This window comes from Bufo bufo, chromosome 11 (assembly GCF_905171765.1).
Source record: "Bufo bufo chromosome 11, aBufBuf1.1, whole genome shotgun sequence".
Classification (NCBI taxonomy): Eukaryota; Metazoa; Chordata; class Amphibia; order Anura; family Bufonidae; genus Bufo; species Bufo bufo.
In genome coordinates, this window is record NC_053399.1 from 63,843,533 (window position 1) to 63,861,834 (window position 18,302).

At 47.5% G+C, this 18,302-nt stretch overlaps 1 protein-coding gene across 1 annotated transcript in view; it reads left to right on the forward strand.

Moving 5' to 3' along the window:
* Positions 1-18,302, forward strand: part of AP4S1 (adaptor related protein complex 4 subunit sigma 1) — a 66,519-nt gene that overhangs the window by 38,792 nt on the left and 9,425 nt on the right. Inside the window, exons 3-4 of the mRNA XM_040411184.1 lie at positions 4,890-4,976; positions 6,033-6,101. Of these exons, the coding sequence (XP_040267118.1) occupies positions 4,890-4,976; positions 6,033-6,101 (156 nt within the window). The remainder of the gene's footprint in view (positions 1-4,889; positions 4,977-6,032; positions 6,102-18,302) is intronic.

An 18,302-nucleotide genomic window follows, 5' to 3' on the forward strand; every position in this document is an offset into this window, starting at 1 on the left:
TGTTATGCGCCATAATGGCCGCCATAAAGTTTGGGAAGTGTTGGATCCACTTGATTAGCCTGTCTGCCCCATAGGCTGATTTTAATTAGTTTCAGTATACAGCTGTGGCCTGCTCTCACTACATTCATTGGAAGCTGTCTGGCACAAGGAAAGGTATAGAGTACCTGCATCCCTTGTAAGTAATGGAGGCCATTATGGCACCAAAAATGGTAAAATGCAGAGTGGACCCAGCATGCATGTGGATCCAACACTTCCTGAACTTTATGGCGGCCATTATGGCACATAACAGGTAGTATTTTGTGTTAGGACCCGTCTTACAGAGATCGCCTTGACATACGGCAGACGGGTTCAGATGGTTTTGTACAAAATGCATTTGCCAAGCATCTCACTTTATAAATAAGCATAGCATTAGCACTATAATATTTTTTGTGACTTTGGCATTATTCTACTTTATCTGATTTGCAGGGTACTGTTGCATTGTCTCTTTTTTTTCTGGAAGTTCAGGGAGAGGCACCTGATTCCTGTCCCCCAGGGAGGTTGTTTGTTCCTTCTGAGCTTCGTCACAAGGTGTTTAAGGAACATAATGATACTGTGCTTGCTGGACACCCTGGGAGCAGATCCACTGCTGATCTTATTTCTTGGAGATTCTGGTGGCCGGGTTTGCGGAAGAGTGTTGAGGGCTATGTGGCAGCTTGTGAGACCTGTGCACGTGCCAAGGTGACTCATACTCTGCCCTCAGGATCTCTTCTTCCTTTGTCCATCCCATCCCGTCCCTGGACGCACTTGTCCATGGACTTTATCACCGATTTGCCCAGTTCTTTGGGGATGACGGTGATTTTGGTGGTGGTCGACCGCTTCAGTAAGATGGCACACTTTATTCCATTTTCTGGTTTACCCAATGTCAAAACTCTGGCTCGGACTTTTGTTGATAACATTGTGAAATTACACGGCATTTCCTCTGATGTGTCTGATAGAGGGACTTAATTTGTGTCCAGGTCCTGGAAGGCTTTCTGTACTCGCCTGGGGATTCGTTTGTCCTTCTCTTCGGCTTTTTACCCTCAGTCAAATGGACAAACTGAACGCACTAACCAGAATCTGGAGACATATTTGAGATGTTTTGTCGCAGAGAATCAGGAGGAGTGGTCCTCATTTTTGTCTTTGGCTGAATTTGCTTTGAATAACCGTTGTCAGGAGTCCACTGATAAGTCACTATTTTTTGGTGCATATGGTTTTCACCCTCAGTTTGGTACGTTCTCTGGGAATAGTTCCTCTGGTATACCTGATGAGGAGAGATTTGCTTCTTCCTTGTCATCTATCTGGCGGAAAATTCTAATCAATTTAAAAAAGATAGGTGATGGGTATAAACGTATAGCTGACAAGAAACATGTGTCTGGTCCAGATCTGAATGTGGGTGATTTGGTGTGGTTGTCCACTAAGAACATTAAGTTGAAGGTGCCATCCTGGAAGTTAGGTCCAAGGTTTATTGGTCCATACAAGATCTCTGCCATTATAAATCCGGTTTGTTTTCGCCTTGAACTTCCACAGGCTTGGAATATCCATAATGTCTTCCATAAATCTTTGTTAAAGAGTTATGTGGAACCTGCTGTACCATCTTCCTTGCCACCTCCACCTGTCATGGTTCACGGGAATCTGGAGTTTCAAATTTCCAGAGTTGTTGACTCTCTCGTGTCCTTCGGGTTTCCCTTCAATACCTCGTTTATTGGAAGGGTTACGATCCGGAGGAGAGAATGTGGGTCCCGGCGACTGATGTGAATGCCAGTTGGCTTCTGAGGGCCTTTCACATAGCCCACCCTGATAAAGTTGGTCCTGGGTGCCCAGAGGTCACCCGTAGAAGGGGGATACTGTCACCGCCGACACTGGGAGAGATCTTAGAAGTTCAGATAGACGGAAGACTCAGGAATCTATCTGACAGATCTCTCTTGTTTTCATTGTTGCTGACAGGTTTCCACCTCTTCGCAGATGCTGCTCATTATTAGTCAGGTGGCTCTTTATATGTTCCGCCTCTCACTAGTTTTCCTGCGGCTAATAGCTCTTCTGTGAAGTGCTCTGCTTGTGTGGTGGTTCTCCTGTTCCAGTTGCTTCTCAATCTAAGTACTTTTCCCTTTCCTATTGTGTCTGTTCTGACTAGGCCTCAGGGAGACACTGGCTCCTTCAGTTTGGAAGGAGCCGGTTGGCTCTTTCCCTGTTCCCTAACCTGAGGGTTTGCTGCAGTGTTTCAGCAGTCTCAGGTTCTGGTGCATGTGCATTTCTACCTTTGAGATTTGCACATGTTGTTAGCAGCTTAGGGAGAGATAAGGGAGGTGACCTCTTTTCCCTAGGTTTGGGGCCTAGTCTGTTGTTGTTTTGTTGTGGTTCCCTTTGGTTGTCCTTCCTTCCCCATACTACCCGTGACACCTAGCCAGTCTCCAGACCTAAATCCAATAGAACATCTTTGGAGGGAGCTGCAACTCCGTGTTGCTCAGTGACAGCCCCGAAACCTGACAGATCTAGAGGAGATCTGTGTGGAGGAGTGGGCCAAAATCCCTGTTGCAGTGTGTGCAAACCTGGTCAAGAACTACAGGAAACGTTTGACCTCTGTAATTGCAAACAAAGGCTTCTGTACCACATATTAACACTGATTTTCTCAGGTGTTCAAATACTTATGTTCAGCAGTGCAAGACAAATAAATTATTTAAACATCATACAATGTGATTTTCCTGAATTTATTTTATTTTATTCTGTCTCTCACAGTGGGAATGCACCTACAATGTGAATTTCAGACCCCTCCATGATTTCTAAGTGGGAGAACTTGCAAAATCGCAGGGTGTTCAAATACTTCTGTTCCTCACTGTATGTAGAGCCCAGCTCCCACAGAGCCGCTATTATACACACATACAAGTTCCTTCATGCCCTCATTGACTATGACGAGTCCCACCTCTCCATCACTAAATGGCACTTGGATTACCCCAGTCTCACATGCTCCCTGGCAGGCCAATCAGTTGAACAATCCCATCATTTCCGCCCGATGGGAATCATATGTGGAAATGCTCCAACTTATATCACTGGCAATGCTTACACATACAACAGTTCCAAGTTGAAGTTCACAAATTTACCACCCAACACCCCTTTGGATTCCATGTGGGCAATTATGGGCCTATTTAGATAAAACGCAACACAATATACCCAAAAAGGACCTGAAATTATTACACATGGTTTCAGCTCTGGTGTAAAAAGCAATATTTCAAGTCTGGAAGCAACCTGTCCCCACGTTTTTAGTCTTTTCTCTGAGAAGATGGACTGGATAGAAGCGACCCAGCATAAAGGGGGGAAGGTGAAGTCTTTCTTTACAGTATGGGGTAAATACATTGCCTGGCTTCCTGCTGAGACTCACTATAAACTGCTCTGTTGCTTTTCTGTGACTGTATGGTACCAGACTCGTATATAGAGTAATGATCCCCCAATTTCTGTCTCTTAACCTCTCACTTCAAAGTCCTGACATTTCTGATGCCTTTTTAGTCTTTGTCCGTCGGCCAAAAGTGCATCCCGTTCTTGCAGATAGTGGGCGCACTGAGATCAGACTGGGCTGCAGAATTTCGGAGCCCTCTGAGATCACTCTGATACTGGTTGAATGGAGGGGGATAGAGCGAGTTGGGCCACTGGTCAGTTAGACTACTTTCACACTAGCATTTTTTGCGGCTCCGTCATGGATCTGCAAAAAACGCTTCTGTTACAATAATACAACCGTATGCATCCGTCATGAACGGATCCGGTTGTATTCTGTCATGAATGATCCGTCATTAGCACTATTGAAAGTCAATGTAGGACAGATCCATTTTGTATTGTGTCCGAGAAAACTGATCCGTCCCCATTTACTTACATTGTGTGTCAGGACGGATCCGTCCTGCTCCGCGCCACATCGCGGACAGAAAACTCTGCTTGCAGAGTTTTTCTGTCCGCGATGGAAATGCAACCAAATGGAACGGAATACATTTTGGAGCATTCCGTTTCGTTCAGTTCAGTTTTGTCCCCATTGACAATGAACGAGGACAAAACGGAAGCGTTTTCTTTTCTTCCGCTATTGAGATCCTATAATAGATCTCAATAGCGGAATTGAAAATGCAGATGTGAAAGTAGCCTTAGTTGGTTTTATTGGTTGGAACGTTCACTTCTCATATGCTGACTGGTGGTCCGGGTAGTGAGAGGGTTTCCAGCATGCGCTCAGGAAAAGCTCCTGGAGATCCACGATCTATACATCATCTTTACGTGTTTATCGGATCTTCCGGGATTGACAAGACTTACATTGTAGGATTTATTGATGCATTCCTTAGGCACAGTGATATTTTTCTTTAATGAATGTCCTTTAATACTGCGCCTGATACGCATATGATCACAAACCATGTTACAACAGACTTTCGATTGGCTATTGCTTATCTTATTGTATTTTGAAAATGTTAATAAAAACACATTTATAAAAAAAAAAAGGGGATGTAGCATTTTGTATATTCATATGAAAGAGTCATTGAAGAAAACGCAAAAGAATAAAAAAAAAGCCATGCCTGTTCCTCTAGTAAGACCATAATGATAGATACTGCCACAGCATCAACACTGTCTACTCTGCGGCCCCAACCTGCATTTGGCAGCATTTGGTACCAGTGTTGCGTCAAATGTCACCATCACTGCATAGCCCCAGCAAAATGATTCTGTATTTCTTAGAGCAAAAGCTGTAGACCCGGAGAGAAAGGGTCTGTGTTAACCTCATGCAGTAGTACATGTATGTTCCAGCCAGCACATGCCCCATTGTATTTACCGCATACACAGCAAATTACTGGTCATTATCTTCATGTATAGAAGGTATACTGTTCTAAATAGCTGCATTTCCTTCCTTCCAGTGTTCCTTCATAGAGTATAAAGACTTTAAGCTGGTGTTTCGGCAATATGCAGCACTGTTCATTGTGGTTGGAATAGATGAGTCTGAGGTAAGAGAGCTTCTCGACTAGCACATTTCTGACTTGGCTGCATATATGTTCTTCTAATGACATGTACCTATACTGTAAAGGCCCCCGACAGTCTGTTCCAACATAGGACTAGAATAACTGCCCGATCCAGCATACGCCGGACACAGAGTCTAATCATTTTAATGGAGTCTGTGGATTGGCTGGTGTGACTACACGGTATTTCTTTCTTTTTTTTTTGCTGGAATCTGCAACGGAGGCTCCTGCCGGAACCTCCACTGCAGATGTGAATCTAGCCTAATGGCGGGTTTACACGGACCATTCCTTCCTGACAATTGCCTGCTCATCAGTGAAGGTGGAGAGCTGAATGTACTTGCATCGACCACCTCTACTGTATGGGGACAAGCGATCGCTATTGCCATCCCTCGTCCTCATACAAATGAATTGTTTCTGGGCAGCAGAATCATGTTAGCTCAGCACGATCTGCTGTCCAGAAACGATGATTGAGGTGTCTGCACCAGAAATTAATTCACCCGATGAACAAGCACTTTGCTCGTTCATCAGGTGAACAGCGACACATTTACATGAGCAGATTATCGGGAACAAGCGTTCTTACAAACGATAACTGTCCCTAATATTGGGCCGTGTACGCCCACCTCAGGAGATTTAGTGCCCGCTAGGACTGTCAGGCAAGGTGCACCATAATAGTGTCAGCCTCATATGTTTGATAAGAGTGCCAGTGACATTGCTCCCATGATGCCCACATAAGCACCCACCATCATTAATGCTAGCTATGATGTCCCCCATGAATAACACCCACAGTCAGCAGGAAGTTATATGTGAGCTTATTGAAAAGCCATTGAGATGTAAGGGAGGCACCCGAGCCTATCCCTGGTCTGTTACCCAGATAGTATAGTTTAATATACCAGAATATATTAAACTACTGTATACTACATATATATACACATATATATATATACCAGAATATATTAAACTATACTACTATATATTAAAATTATACCCAAAGACTGTATTTTCTGAGCCTATTAAAATGCTCTAAGCTTCTCTCTCCCTTTGCAGAATGAGATGGCCATCTTTGAGCTTATTCATAATTTTGTGGAAGTCTTGGACAAATACTTCAGCCGAGTGGTAAGTACAGAGAGTTGGAGTAGACAGGGGACCCTGTATATATAAAAAAAAATCATTAAAGGGAACCTGTCTGTTTGAAAATGCTATGCAATATATGAAAAGTGTTTATAGAGCAGGAGGAGCTGAGCAGATTGATATATAGGTTTGTCAGTAAAGCCTGAATACTATTCATGTAAATCTCTTCTCATTCTGGGCTTTTGAGTCCAGTGGGTGGTCCTGCGGAGTCATTCTCTGTACACCCTGGGTAAGACCGCCCACATGACTACGAATTCTAGGATTAAAATGAATAAAATGCAACTTGTGCAAAATCTTCACTAAACCGAGCCTCTTTATACATTGGAAGGCCAGGTGCCTTAATCTGGTCAGTAGTCATAATAGCTCTCCAAATGGAAGTGTGGGAGAGGCCTTCTATCACTAGTGACAGGGTGCTGCTATGATCACTGGAAGGGACCGTGGGATGCACAGCTTTTACCACTAGAGGAGCCCCTTTCTGAGTACCTGAGTTTGGGGGGATCCTTCAATGTGTGCAGCGAAATGTTCTATCACGCAGCCATGGCCAGGATTATGGTCTTCACAGTTAGTTGTATGCTGGGGAGGTAGCGCAAGGTGGTGGAAAAAAATAAGATCCATAAACTGATCAAAAATGCAGAAAGAGTTTGAGTTGGTAATGGAAGAAAGGATTCTAGCAAAATTCAAAGGTATTATAAGTAATCAGTCCCATCCTCTACATCCCCTGGTGCTGAAGCTGTTCTGGTTTATCCAGCTGTAGAGTAGTACAGATAGGTTTAGGAGATCCATGCTCTATAAGTAGGAACTACGATTGGATAGGCATGTGTAGTAAAAAGTAAACTTGGTCGTATATATGATTGTCTTATGTGCATTGCTGTAAATACTTCCACTTGTGAGATATCTATTTGTGTGCAGTAAGCTGCTGTTGTGACACCGAAATTTCCCTGGATTAATAAAGTTTATCCCCACAACCATACACAGATTGCATTACCTGGCCAAATCAATAGTTTTTGCCGCAAGGGCCTCACGGCTGATACATTTAATGAGCATCTGTCAGCAGATTTGTACCTATGACACTGGCTGACCTGTTGCAGTGCACTTGGCAGCTGAAGGCATCTGTGTTGGTCCCATGTTGATATGTGCCCGCATTGCTGAGAAAAATGATGTTTAGATTTATGTAAATGAGCCTCTAGGAGCAAAGGGGGTGTTGCCATTACTCCTAGAGGCTCTGTTTTCTCTGCAACTGCCATGCCCTCTGCCTTTGATTCAGAGGCTCAGATGTGATGATTTTTCACTGCCTGGCCCTGTCAATCAAAGTGCAGGGAGAACAGAGCCTCTAGGTGTAACGACAACACCCCCATTGCTCCTAGAGGCTCATTTGCATATATTAAAAGGTCATTTTTCTCATCAATATGGGCACATTTGAACATGGGATGAACATAGATGCCTTCAGCTTCCAAGAGCACATGCAACAGACCCGGCACAGGAGCAGTGATGTCATGTGTTCCGCCTGCGCTGGGACCCGGCACATAGTAATGGACGAACATCGGCCGGGACAATTCGCAAATGTGCGTTTGCAATCAAATGTTCGCGAACCGCGCATTCGCGGCAGGCACCATTCGCTTTAATGGCATGCGAACCTGAAGAACCTTCAGGTCATATTTGCAGCCAGCAAACACTTACTAGAAGTACACAAATAGTCCCACAACATGGACAGTGACCTACCAGAGGGGGATCATTGGCAAAAATTCCCACAAAAAATGTTTTTTTATGTGTCTTAAAGGGAAATTCTCAAAAATGTGCCCTGCTGGAGCCTAGAAAAATTTCCTATCGGTTTGATGTATACAAATGTGCAGCACTCCACTTTTTTTATCCTGCAGAGTCCATTAAAAAAATGCATACGTTAATGTACTTTTTTTTTTTTTTTTATGGAACTGTATGGGGAGCGGACCCCAGTGTACGGCATCAGTCTGAGGCATCTGTTAACGCATACATTTTTGGTATTCGTTAAATGATGGCAAAAATAGGATGTGAACCCAGCCCTAGTGTCAGAATAAGCACCAGTACACAGCGGAGCAGCGTGGCGGAGAGGGGAGGTCGCCATGTACTGACAGAGCACTACCTGGTCCTGGTGGTCAGGGATGAGGCCTGTGTTTCCCAAGGATCATTTTCTACTGGGAAATACAGGGCACAGTATAATACACTAGATTCTATATACTATAAAGATATTAGCCCTACCCCCGAATAATAATGCAATTAGGTGATCATTTATTATATAGAAATACATCTATGTTAGGCGTATTTCTGACACAGATTGTGGCGCAAAGGTCCTTAGCACCGCAATCGGCATATTTTTCACGCTCATGCCAGGTCTAAAAAAGGATGGCGTTGGCAGGGAAAGGGATACAGTTATGGCCATCCAGTAATTGGATACCACCGCCATACATTGACTGGATAGCACCTCTGTACAGTGACCGGATAACACTGCCATACCGTGACCGGATAAAAGGTATAAGAGGTGTAGGAAGGCGCAAGGGGCCGTCATTGATGGAAGGTATGTGTCACCGAGGTTCCTGGCCTCGTTGAGGTAAGAGCCGGTAGTTTTAAGTGTCAGCGGCAGCTAGTGCTGATTAACACTGTTAGTTGTTAGTATGGCTGTAAAGCCGATCCGGGCCGGCTCTTACTGGGAGTAGCCAAAGTGCTGGGTGGGTGGCTTCTCCCCACGCTCCAGGCCGGGTCTTTATTGGCCTATATATAACCCAGCCAGCAGTCTCAACTGGGTGTGGATGATCCTCCATCTGACAGGGAAGCTGTGGAGACTCTGTTTTGGGATCTGTGAGTTGGTGCCGTGCTAAAGGTTGGAAAGCCGCGTGCTGGAAAACAGGCACCCAAAGCCTGCTGTGGACGGCTGGGGGAAAGACTGCTAACCAGGTGATTTTGTTCTATGGACATTGCATGGTGTGAACAAACACCAAGACTGTGAAAGGTCATTTTGTGTTTCCTTATGTGTGAATAAACACCCAACTGTTTATGTCGAAGACTTTGTAATTGCCTCTATACTCGTCCGCTAGCCTGTCTACCAGAGCAAAACCCCACAGAGGGCACAGTACAGGGAATGACTAGGAGCACTGCACAGGGTGTGGTAAGAGGGCACAATGCAGGGTATAAGGGGGCACAGTACGGGGTGGGGGGCACGGTCACATGACCCTGTGTCACGAGGGTATCAAGAGCCACGTCTGACTCCGTTATACCCGGGGTCAGGAGGTCGCAGCGGGTGGCTGCGCGCTCTATATCTAAAGATCTCGTTGTTTCTTAGTGATTGTTTTCTGTGTTTGCCTTGCTATCCTTTTTGTCTCAATCAGGGATCCGTAGCTTCTCCTCCTCAGCTGTTTCTTGTCTGCCACTCCCAACCTCCTTATATTCTCCCCTCACACTTCTCTAGTTGCTAGTTATAGAGCTTCCTGCCTGGACATCTATACTGACCCACTGGAGTTGTGAATCCTGGTTGTCGTTCCAGAGTGCTACCCGGAGATCCCTGTTGGGCTTCTTGTTGTCTCCTGTTGTCGCCCACCTGGGATTATATGTTGAGTTTGTATTGTCTGTCCTTCCCTTGGTGTTTTCCTTTAGAGCTAGTGGTGCGGACTAGTGTTCCCACCGCCCTGTTCACTATCTAGGGCTCAGCTTAGGGAAAGCCAGGGCTTTAGGCATGTGATCGGCGTACGGGTGAGGAACCCGTCTAGGGACGTCAGGGCAGCCAGGTGCCAGCCGCTAGGTGAGTCAGGGGTCACCACCTTCCCTCTCACTGGGGCAGGGCCTTCCTTGTTCCCTCCCTCTGCGTCACGTATGTGATAGTCACGCCGACCGTGATACCCTGTGACATTAGAAGGTCCTTATAGTGAATGCAGTTCATACGCGACCATAGTGAGAGGCAGAGGAGTGAGACAAGGGTGTAATTATGTGGCTAGAGATAAAAAATGTAACTGTCGGCCAGTACAGGCCCCAAAAATTAGGCAATAGGCATTCACCTGACAGCAAAGAACTTTGGATTCTGTGGCTGGAAGTACATTAGGCGGTCACAGCATAAATATGTAACTGTCGGCCAGTAGAGGCCCCAAAAATTAGGCACTTACCTGACATAAAAGGCCTTTTATGCCGCTGTATATACATAAGGCAAAGACCATTCTTTGTTCTGGGTTGTGGCGGATGTGTGTGGGCTGGCATGAGGAAATTCAATTACCCGTCGTCATCACAGGTGTTGAATTCCTCCGAGGTCCATGCCTCATTCATTTAAAAAAATGTAGGGTAGTCCACACTGTCGTGAGCTTAGGCGAGTGCGCTTATCAGTCACGATATCCCCTGCTGCGCTGAACATCCTTTCGGACAGGACACTCGACAAGGGGTCAAGCCAAGAGTTTCATGGCAAATTGTGCCAGCTCTGGACAAAGGTCAATCCTGCACACTTAGTAGTCAAGGGGTTCCTCGCTTCTCAGAGAGTCCACATCAGCCGTTAACCCGATGTAGTTGGACACCTGTCGGTCTAGGCGTTCCCTGAGGCTGAATCCGGAGGCCGGCTGTCGATGGGTTGGCTGAAAGAATGATCTCATATCCGAAGTCACCACATCTTCAAACCGCCCTCTTTTTGCAGGTGTGGTAGGATTGGTACCCGCAACTGTTTCACTGTGGGTGGAAATTCCTCTGCCATTGCCCGCAACAGCAGAATGCAGCATCTCTCGCAGCAAGGCCTGGAAATGCTGCATTCTGCCAGCCTTCTGTGATGCTGGTAACATGTCCACCATTTTGTGTTTTTACTGGGGTCTAAGTACGTTGCCACCCACTACTGGTCCTTGCCCTTTATGCTTTTTATACGGGGGTCCCTCTTCAAACACTGGAGCATGAAGGCCCCCATTTGCACTAAATTGAAAGTAGTGGAGCGCCTTGGCTCCGGCTCATCGCCCAGGAGAACGCCGTCCTCGGTCTCCTACCCCAGTCACGGACAACACCAGGGATCCCCGAAAAGCATGCTCTTCTTGCTCCTCCTCCTCCCCCCAGCCACCATCCTCCTCTTCAGACTCCTGCTGACTTGTCTCAGATGAGTAGCCCCTCCCCCCCGGAATTCATTCAGCATTGCGACTTCCTCATCTTCCAGTTCCTCAATGGCTTGATCAATGACACAACGCAATGCATGCTCCAGAAAGAAGGCGTAAGGTATGATGTAACTGATGGCGTCCTGGCTGCAACTAACCAGTTTAGTGATCTCATCAAATGGCTGCAGAAGTCTGCAAGCGTTGCGCATGAGCAGCCATGGCACGGTGAAAAGAAACCTAGCTCCCAGAACCTGTCCTGCCGCAGAGTTCGTACAGGTAGTCTTTAACAGCACGTTTCTGCTGGAGCAGCCTATCAAGCTGGAACTCCACCTTGTATATACAAGGTGGAGTTCCAGCGCGTCGGGCAGTCACAAATCAGACGTGTGACGGGCAAGTGGTGTCGCCATGACCGTGTAAGATCTTCTAAAATGGCCATAGATTTTCCTGGACTACTGCAAGACGTCCTGGGCCCCGGGGTATTTGGCAACGAATCGCTGCACGACTAAGTTCAGGATGTGTGCCATGCACTGCACGTGTGTCATTTTGCCCTGTTTCAGCTCGCTTAGCAGATTGGCACCGTTGTCGCACACTACTTTACCAACTGTCAAATTGAGCGGGGTTAGTCACTGATCGGCCTGTGACTGCAGAGCTGAAAGGAGTGCAGGACCGGTGTGGCTCTTGGCTTCCAGGCACAACAGCCACAGCATGGCAACGTCTCACCTGGCACGCCAAATAGGTTCTGGGGAGCTTGGAGGGTGCAGTGGAAGAGGCAGTAGCAGTGGAAAAGGAGGAGGAGATGGAGGATGATGTAGGAGGAGGAGAAGAGGCCGGCCTGCATGCATTCCGTGGGGGTAACACCAAATCCACACGGGTGCCAAGGATTACATGCTTGATGGCCGTCATAAGGCTCACCCAGTGGGCAGTAAAAGTTATGTACCTTCCCTGCCCGTGTTTGCTAGACCACGTGTCTGTGGTCAGATGTATCTTGGCACTGACACTGTGTGCCACTTGCCTCTGAACATGGCGACATAGTTCAGGAATGCACTTCTGGGAGAAATATTTCCTTCCGGGGACCTTCCATTGCGGTGTGCCAATGGCCACAAATTTTCTAAAGGCCTCCAAGTCCACAAATTTATATGGCAGTAGTTGGCGGGCCAGCAGTTCCAAACAAGCCAGCGATCAGCCGTTGGGCAAGAGGATTATCCGGCATCATTGTTTTATGCTCGAACATTTGGGCCATGGAAGCGTGCCTTGTGCCAGATGAACGTGACGACAGCACTGTGGTAGGTGGAATGGAGGACAAATGGAAGGAGAAGAGGCAGGACATGGAGCGCCGGGAGTGTGGCTTTGTGGGTTCTGACGGCGTTACTCCCTCTGGGCTCTGTGATGGGAGGCCAGGTGCCTTCTTAAGGAGGTCGTCCCTAGGTGAGTGTTGGGCTTTCCGCGACTTATGCGTTGACAGCACAGGTTGCAGATGGCAACACTATTGTCAGCAGCTGACACGTTAAAAAAAGCCCACACTGCGGAGCCATGTGCTGGCATCCTGGAAGCGTGAGATGTGACCGTGCATGGTGGATGGCTCGTTCAATACATTTGCAGTCTGCTTTTTGCCTCCTGTGCACTGCGAGTTCTGCCTGTTTCTCCTCCCTATCTGCTGCTCCGTCTCTCCCTCTGAACTCCCCTCCTCTTCCTCTCTTGTGGGCACCCACGTGACATCCATCGACATGTCGTCATCGTCACCTTCTCCACCACTGACATTAGAGATCTCGGAGTAGGCAGCAACAGCAGGGACCACCCTCCTTGGGCTTATCCTGGTATTGTCGTCAGACTGCTCGGTGGTGGCCAGTGCTACCTCCTCTTTCTCATCCGATGCCAAGAATGACTGCACATCGGTAAGGTCTGGGATTAGATGGGAAAATAATTCCTTTGACTCGAGTGGAGGGGCTATGGTGGTGGTGGTGGTGGTGGTGGTGGTGTCTTTGGGGGTGCACACAGCAGAGAGTGAGGAGGGTGCAGATACAGAGAATGAGGAGGGTGCAGAAGCAGAAGGCTGAGTGAGCCACTCAACCAACTATGGTGCGTCCTTTGACGTAATTGCACGCACCTTCTCCAACTTCCCACTTGGGCTCCGCCCTGGTGCACCTGCCCGACCCCTGCGGAATGGCCTGCCTCTTCCTCTGCCTGTCATTTTAAAATGACCCTGTGCCAAAGTCCCTAGAGAAGAGCAGTATTTGTGGAAGCAGGTATATGGGAAAACCTCTATCACTATTTTGCGGAAGCTAATATATGGCAGGCCTCAATCAGTTGTTAGTTGAAGCTGGTATATCACCCTCAAGCAGTAATTTTGGGGACGCAGGTATATGGAAAACCTCTACCACTATTTTGTGGAAGCTGATATATGGCAGGCCTCAATCAGTTGTTAGTTGAAGCTGGTATATCCCCCTCAATCAGTAATTTTGGGGACGCAGGTTTATGGAAAACCTCAATCACTATTTTGTGGAAGCTGATAGATCGCAGCCCTCAATCAGTATTTTCTGGAAGCATATAAATGCACTATAATATACTTTCTATGTTAGAAAGTATATTATAAGTATATCACACCCCTCTGTGTATCACACCTATTGATGGCAAAACGTTACCAGTCCTAAAAGGACTTTTGTATCCCTATTAGCTAGCGTTTGGTGTTCCTAAGTCCCTAACAGTCTGTCCCTGCTCCAAAATGCAACCTCTCCCTACACTGGCAAAACACACAATTTAAAATGGCTGCCAGATCGGGTTCTGTTATATGGTTGGGGGGGTGTCCATGTGCTGAAACGTCTCAATTGACTGTCCTGTCCCACCTGATGGATGTGTTATAGGTCAAAGTTCGGCGCAATGCAAAAGAATATGGCGCGCGCGGACATCGCCATATGTTCGGCAGATCGCAAACGTGCAAAGTTCGCCCCGAACCGCAAGGCCATCGCTACCGGCAAGCACAGGCCACAGATCACAAGAGGTCTGTGGCCAGCGCAGATGGTGGGGAATTTGAGTGAGGCAAGTGTTGTTTTTTATTTTGTTTGTTTGTTTTTTTAGAAACTAAGCAGTGGCCTACTGGGGGCACCAAGGAAGGGTAGGGGGAGAGCTTCATATACTGGCACTAAGGATGGGGACGCAAAGGAACATATACTGGCACTAAGAGAGGGGAGAGCATTATCTACTGGCACTAAATGGGGGGCACAAAGGAGCATATTATACTGGCACTAAGGGGGAAGCATTATGCACTGGCACTAAGGGGAGGAGAGCATTATGTACTGGCGCTAAGGGGGGGCATTATATACTAACACTAAGGGGGTCACAAGGGAGCATAATGTACGGTCAGTAAGGGGAGAGAGCATTATGTACTGGCACTCAGGGGAGAGAGCATTATGTACTGGCACTAAGGGGGGAGAGCATTATGTACTGGCACTAAGGGGGAGAGCATTATATACTGGCACTAACGGTGTAGAGTATTATGTACTGGCACTAAGTGGGAGAGCATTATATACTGGCACTAACGGTGTAGAGTATTATGTACTGGCACTAATATATAATTTTGACTTGATTTCGATACCATAAAAAAGTATTGCGATACTCGATACCACGTGAAAAAAATAAAACACCAAAAAAACTGTGTGGATTCCACATTTTATGGAACGTCTGGACCATAATAGAACAGTCCGATCCTAATTGTTGTCGGGACAAGGTGACAAAAAAATGGCAAATTGCACTGTGGTGTTATGTAATTTTTTTTATTGTTTATATATTTTATAAGTAAAATTGGGCAAGGGAGTGATTTAAACGTAATATTTTGGTGTTTTTTACTTTTTTTTTTTTAATACCTATTTCCCCCTTAGGGACTAGAACCTGGGATCTTTCATCCCTTGTCCTATTCACCCTGATAGAGCTCTATCAGGGTGAATAGGCACTCACACTATTCCTGCTGCCCTGTGCTTTGTGCACTCAACAGCAGGGAGCTTACCATGGCAGCCAGGGCTTCAGTAGCGTCCTAGCTGCCATGGTAATTGATCGAAGCCCCAGGATTACACTGCTGGGGCTCCGATCAGAACTGCCACTGCCACCAATGATAATACTTGGGGGAGGGGGGGGGGGGGGCACTGCACCACCAATGATTCTAATTTATAATACTGTGGATGGGTACACTACAAGGGGCATACTATAGGCAGCACATGGGATGCGCCTGAGCTCTGGGTATACGTGTGCATCAAAATCAGAAGTTGCCACCGGCGCTGACCAACACGGGTCTTGGTGTACACTGACAGGACACCTACGGGGCGAGGACCGAGCTTGGGCATCACATGGGTGACAGCCCATGTACTTTTCCACACTGGCACAGAAGCAGATGGCGGTATAGATTAACCCTATGTGTAATGGGTCATGAGTAGAGACAGTATAGTACCAATGAACAGTGCATGGCGGAGAACCGCATATAAACATTGAGGTACAAAGACGCCTGCACACAGACAGGGCACACGCATGCAGCATCCTGCTGTACACTGCGAGCCCCGGGATAGCTGGCACCTATTACTCTGGCTGAATGAAATGCCAGTAAATCCCAGAACCCAAACAGTTTGGCAGCTGGGATGAATTGTGGAGGAGCCACCCTCGCTCTCCTCCGCCAGCACACGCGTGGTTAATGTATTTTTCATGAGGCCACACACGTACTGTGTACAGTAGACATAACTGCATACCCCGTAACGGTGTACGTATGCCAAATGTGACACATCCATCTCGTATCGTCGGCGCCGACGCTCATCCTCCTCATTGTCGGTGCATGCAACATCGGCGATAGGGAAATATACTGTAAGCGTCCCCGCAGTTGGAGAAGGAGGCGGTCCCTCCCCCCTGTACTGCTGCTGCCACCACCAATGGGCTGATAGCAGGGAGGAGGAGGGGAGGGGCTATGGCCACTGCACCACCAATGAATATCGTTTATGCTTACAATACAAACGCAGGCTGCCATGCGGGTGCCGGACATATCCCATACCCGGCACCCAGCCTCTATGACTGCGCGAGGCGATCCGCCGCTATTAACCCCCTAGGTGCCGCACCGGAGGGGTTAATAGCGGCGGATCGCAGCGCGCAGTCATAGAGGCTGGGTGCCGGGTATGGGATATGTCCGGCACCCGCATGGCAGCCTGCGTTTGTATTGTAAGCATAAACGATATTCATTGGTGGTGCAGTGGCCATAGCCCCTCCCCTCCTCCTCCCTGCTATCAGCCCATTGGTGGTGGCAGCAGCAGTACAGGGGGGAGGGACGGCCTCCTTCTCCTGTGTTGTTGAGAACATGGCCGCGCTGAGAGCAGCGCGTGTCATGTCAGTTTGTGAAAGCGGCAGAGCAGCGGCGGGTCTAGGCGCAAATGGCGACAAGACTACAAAGTCTTGTCGCCATTTAGCAATTCTAGGTCGCATTTGCGACCATTTTGGTCGCCATCTGGAGCCCTGTGATTTGCAATAAAACAGTCCCCAATGTGCCATATAGTAATACTGGTGTCTTTTTATGTGGCAGAGGGGGCTGCACACAACTGTCAGTGGATCTGCCCCGACTGCTTCTTTTAAATGTGTTTATGTAAATGTATTTATAAGTAAGGGCCTTTTGCTTGCTCTGCTTAGGGCGCCAAACTACCTCGCCCTGGCCCTGCATCCGACACACTAGTGTGCGGGGAGCTTCACCCAACAGGCAAAATTAATATTTTTGCCAATCCTTTTGTTTTCTGGGGAGATAAGCCACCGCCAGAACTGTCTGACAGCGGATTTTTCTTCTCTCCCCATACACAGACATGTTCAGTCGAGCCAAATTTGTATGGTGAAACCGGGAAGGAGACTTGAGCAGGGGCGGACTGGCCATTGGCCTTACCGGGAAATTTCCCAGTGGCTGATGTTCACGGGGCAATCTGAGTCCTAAGGCTGGTTTGGTGTATAATGATCTGATTATCTCTGTGTTAATTAACACTGGGAGCATCCGACTGCAGATGTCCTTCGAAATGTAATTGTTCAGTTGAATACTAAAGCAGGGCACAGGAGCCTGTGGCTCTCTGCCCCACCATTTGCCCTCATAGGCCACAGGCCACGATGTAAGACAGTGTATAAACAGTGCAGGAACACAGTAGTCTCAGGCCACAGACTGAAAGAGGCTTGTGGCCTGCACTGCTGATGAGGGGTTGGAACAGTATTTTTTTATTTTCTTGGCCACTTGGGGAGCATACTGAGGGCACTACAGAAGTCATTATTAGGGGCAGTATGCTGAAGGTAGGGTTGGCTTGGTGCTGTGTCCTGCATCTCACCTAAGCCCCCTGCTCCAAATTAGAGACAACTGCAGGAGGAGGAGGAAAGAACATGGCAACTGGTGCTGGTCAATACTGAAGGGCAGGTTCTGGGGAAGTATATTGAGCTGTATTGTGGTATGTGGTTCTGCTGGGGTGCTATTTTGTGCTTATATTGCTGACCCTGCCTACTTGTGTTGTCCTGTTTGGATCCGCCTAAAACATGGAGGCTACATTTTAGGGTTTTTTCCAGGGCCACTTTAAAGGGGTTTTCCAATATTTTTTATGATGATGACCTATCCTCAGAATAGGTCATCAGTTTCTGATTAGTGGGGGTCCCGGGGTCCCCTGCCATCAGCTGTTTGAGAAGGGAGTGGCGCTCCTGTGAGCACTGTGACCTTATCTCTGTTTTTAAAAGGCCAGTGACGACATGTTCATTGGTCACGTGGACTAGGAGCAGCTCGGCTCCAGTGAAGCATAGCCGCTACACAATGTACAGCGTTGTGCACTGTAAGAAGGCAGTGACGCTCACAGGAGTGCCGCTTCCTTCTCACAACAGCTGATCGGCGGGGGTCCCAGGGGTCTGACCCCCACCGATCAGATACTGGTGACCTATCCAGAGGATAGGTCACCAGTAAAAAAAAAAATCTTGGAACACCCTTTTAAGTTCTCAATCAGCCCCTGGAAAGGAAAGATAGCTGTCAGCTTTTGAATGTGTATGGCCCGCTTAACAACCCGTATGCCTTTTCCCAGATTTCATGTGATCTACCTACCCCCATTTCACTTGCCTGCCCATCGGCTATCTTCTG